Source organism: Atta cephalotes, assembly GCF_000143395.1.
Source record: "Atta cephalotes unplaced genomic scaffold scaffold00022, whole genome shotgun sequence".
In the NCBI taxonomy this organism is placed as follows: Eukaryota; Metazoa; Arthropoda; class Insecta; order Hymenoptera; family Formicidae; genus Atta; species Atta cephalotes.
Window position 1 is genome coordinate 426,836 of NW_012130086.1, and position 3,255 is coordinate 430,090.

The following is a 3,255-nucleotide window of genomic DNA, read 5'->3' on the forward strand; positions in this document are numbered from 1 at the left end:
AGTTTAAATTAATCTTTACCTTTAAAGAAAAAAAAATTGAAAAAGAGTTAAGGATAAATACTCACTAAATTGTCTCATGTTTATAGATAGATAAGCCAAAGATAATTTTACTGTAATTATTATCGAACGCTTATTATTTCCGTACATTTATTACACTTGAAACTCTTTTCTTCTTGCACGCACAGATTCGATCGCAGTTCGATACTGATATAGATAATTTCTCAACGATCAGTTCTCATGTTATATTTCAAGATTACCGGTTCTTGATCTTTATTTGGCATCGTATTGAAAGTGGTATAGAGATCGAAACTAGTCTCTGTTGAAGAAGAGCGACAAAAAGATGTGATTTTGCGATAGAGAAATGATCGATATACGATCACTTATAATGAAAAAGGTGTGTTAAATCTGTACTTCTTAACATATATATTTCTATTTCCAGGGCTTCAAGGTATTCTTCTTCACAGTAGGTGGTTTCTACATCGCGTATCTGTTGCTTCTTATATTAAGGGCATATAGCGAACTACGATCTATGCCATACTTCGGTAAGCATATTTCTTAATTACGTGACTAATAGAACACACAATATTATTTGGACAGTACACACACAATATTTGCGTACAGTTGGTAAAAAATCACGTGAAACTCATTTCATGCAACAAAAAATGCCAGATTGACTGGACTAATTCATTTTAGAATAATCTACAATTATTTAAGCGTACGATTCGTTTTATAGATTTACGTCTACGATTTTTGACATTGCTTGCCGCGGTGGTCGCCGGTGTCTGCAGTTTGGTCACTGCACGTCAATTCGGAGCTGGTGTATTAGAAGATAGCTTCGCTTCTCGCCTCTCCACTTATTATCGCACATCCGCGCAGTTTATGGCTCTTTACGGTCTCCTTAATTTTTACTTGTACACCATGGCATATGTTTACGCACCTGCATTGCAGCAAGTTTATGGGCAACGTGAGTATCTAGAAACAATTATTACACTCCATGCATTTAATCTTCGATATAAAATTTACTTATTGACAGCATTAAATTTTAAAATTTTACGAAATAAGATGAAGATATTAACAAGGAAATTTTATGATGTCCAATCGATTTCAACGAAACTCGTTGTAGCGATAGATATTCACAAGTGTTATTACTGGATAAAAGTGTTATTACTGGATAATAGTCACTATTCAAGCGTTTGCGAGAAAATCAAAGTTGAACATTTCGAGCGCCTAATAAGCCAGTTCAGTAGATCGTTTGATCGTAGCTACTTCTAATGAATAAAACTCATTTCGTTCGATGCATTTTTGCACTAAATGAACGAATTTGACAAAAACGGAAGTCGCTCTGTCCCGCGGAACCGAGATATTAATTCTTAAAGTTGACAGATATTTAGATTAAGAAATCTATCACATCGAGGATATTGAGAATTACACAAATTCTCTGTTTTAAAAACACAATTTTGCTTTAGAAATACAAATTTTCTTCTTTAAAACACAAATTATATTTTATATAATTTTTGCAATTTTCAACTTTGATTTTCTCGCAAACGCTTGAGTAATGACCATTATCATTATATTATAATATTTTACCTAATAATACTCGTGAATACTTATTGCTACAATGAGTTTCATTAAAATCGATTGATTTCACATCGTGAAGTCTTCTTGTAAGAATCAGGAAAAAACTAAAAAATATAAAAAATTTCTTAAGTAACATTGATTTATTGAATGAAAAGATTTATTCTGTACCTACATCATTAATGTTATTTATAAAAACATTCGTAATATTTTTTTATTATAATTGGCCTCATTATTGGTTCTTTTCTCTAACTGTCTTCAATTATGAAGTATAATTATAAAAAGATTTTATAAATATAATTTTCTTGTTTACTTTTTTTGTTTCTTGTGTATTACACTTATAACTTATATCGTTAATTCAAATATGTGAAATCATATTATTCATATTATGAACATAATTTCTTTGTTACATTTATTACAGATTCATCGATAACGAAAGATAGCCCTGCGTTCTCGATGTTCAATGATTCGGAGGAGGAAGTAATATACGGATCGGACGAGGACAGTCGGCGACCGTTAACTCGCGCTCTACGAAACGCAGAGGACAGTGACTGAGGGCCTTAAAAAAATTTCATATTTTATGCTAATCATTATCGAAAGATAAATCGTTACATAAAAAAGTCATCGAGGAGACTTTCGATTTATATTTCTATTCTGATTCATAGTCATACTGCCATCATATTAAAAGTTGGAAAAACAAACTAAAAATGTTCATGTAAGTAGCTTGTTGATCAAATGTTAATTGTAAAGAAAGACTTTGTGTCATGTTTATGCAGACTCTAAGGAAGAGATGCATATTGTACATAAACTGTGAGTATATACTAATATGAATTTATTAAGGTTGGGAAGTAACGCGTTACTTGTTTTTATTATAAAGAGGAATGGATACATATCACATTATTATATTAAAATGGATTCAGATTTTCAGAAGTACGCATTTGCAAACGTTGAAATGAATCTTTTTCAATCCCAATGTATTTTTATTCATTTAGGAATTGCATGACAGTACATTTTTATGCCCTTGAATTTAAAAAAATTTCAGTTCTATAAATATATTGTGAATAATACTGCTCAATTCAATATTCTGAATATGAAATGCAGTACTCCAATTCAATTGACTACAAACTTGAAACAAAAAGTGAAATGGACCATTCTCTTTACTAAATTGTTGTTTTTTTTTTATAACGATCGTTGCTTTTTTCTGTCTGTAATAATAATAGAGAGTTTTTGCAATAACGTGAATCCAGATACAGTGAACGCTAAAATCACATTATCTTTTTCTTAAATAGTTGTTAAAAAGAAAATAACCTGATCTTAGCGTTTATCGTTTGGATAAAATATGGTATTGTAAAAATTCTTTAATGTCGTTACATTTTTACAGTACTTAACGCTAAATTTAGTAAGCTGTTTAGTAAGCTTTATCGCTACTTTAATGCCTTATTATCTTTATAACTATTCAATTGGTTGCATTATTCTTATGTATAATTGGAGTTAAAAAAATTTTATAATAGAAATTCAAATATCAAAAAATATTTTATATCTCGCATTTTAGACGGTATTTCGATAGTCACTATATATTGAAAATCTATAGTATACAGATAATGTGAACTATAAATTTTCAGTATTAGTGTAATGAATATTGAAATGTACTTTTTTTAACAATGATATTGATATTTAAAA

At 29.7% G+C, this 3,255-nt stretch overlaps 1 protein-coding gene across 1 annotated transcript in view; it reads left to right on the forward strand.

Annotated features, from left to right (window-relative positions):
* The window catches only part of LOC105619496 (transmembrane protein 181), a 7,490-nt gene extending 5,360 nt beyond the window's left edge, over nt 1-2,130 (forward strand). The window contains exons 10-12 of the mRNA XM_012201012.1: nt 440-542; nt 734-964; nt 1,997-2,130. Coding sequence (XP_012056402.1) covers nt 440-542; nt 734-964; nt 1,997-2,130 — 468 coding nt within the window. The remainder of the gene's footprint in view (nt 1-439; nt 543-733; nt 965-1,996) is intronic.
* Nucleotides 2,131-3,255: the final 1,125 nt, after the last annotated feature.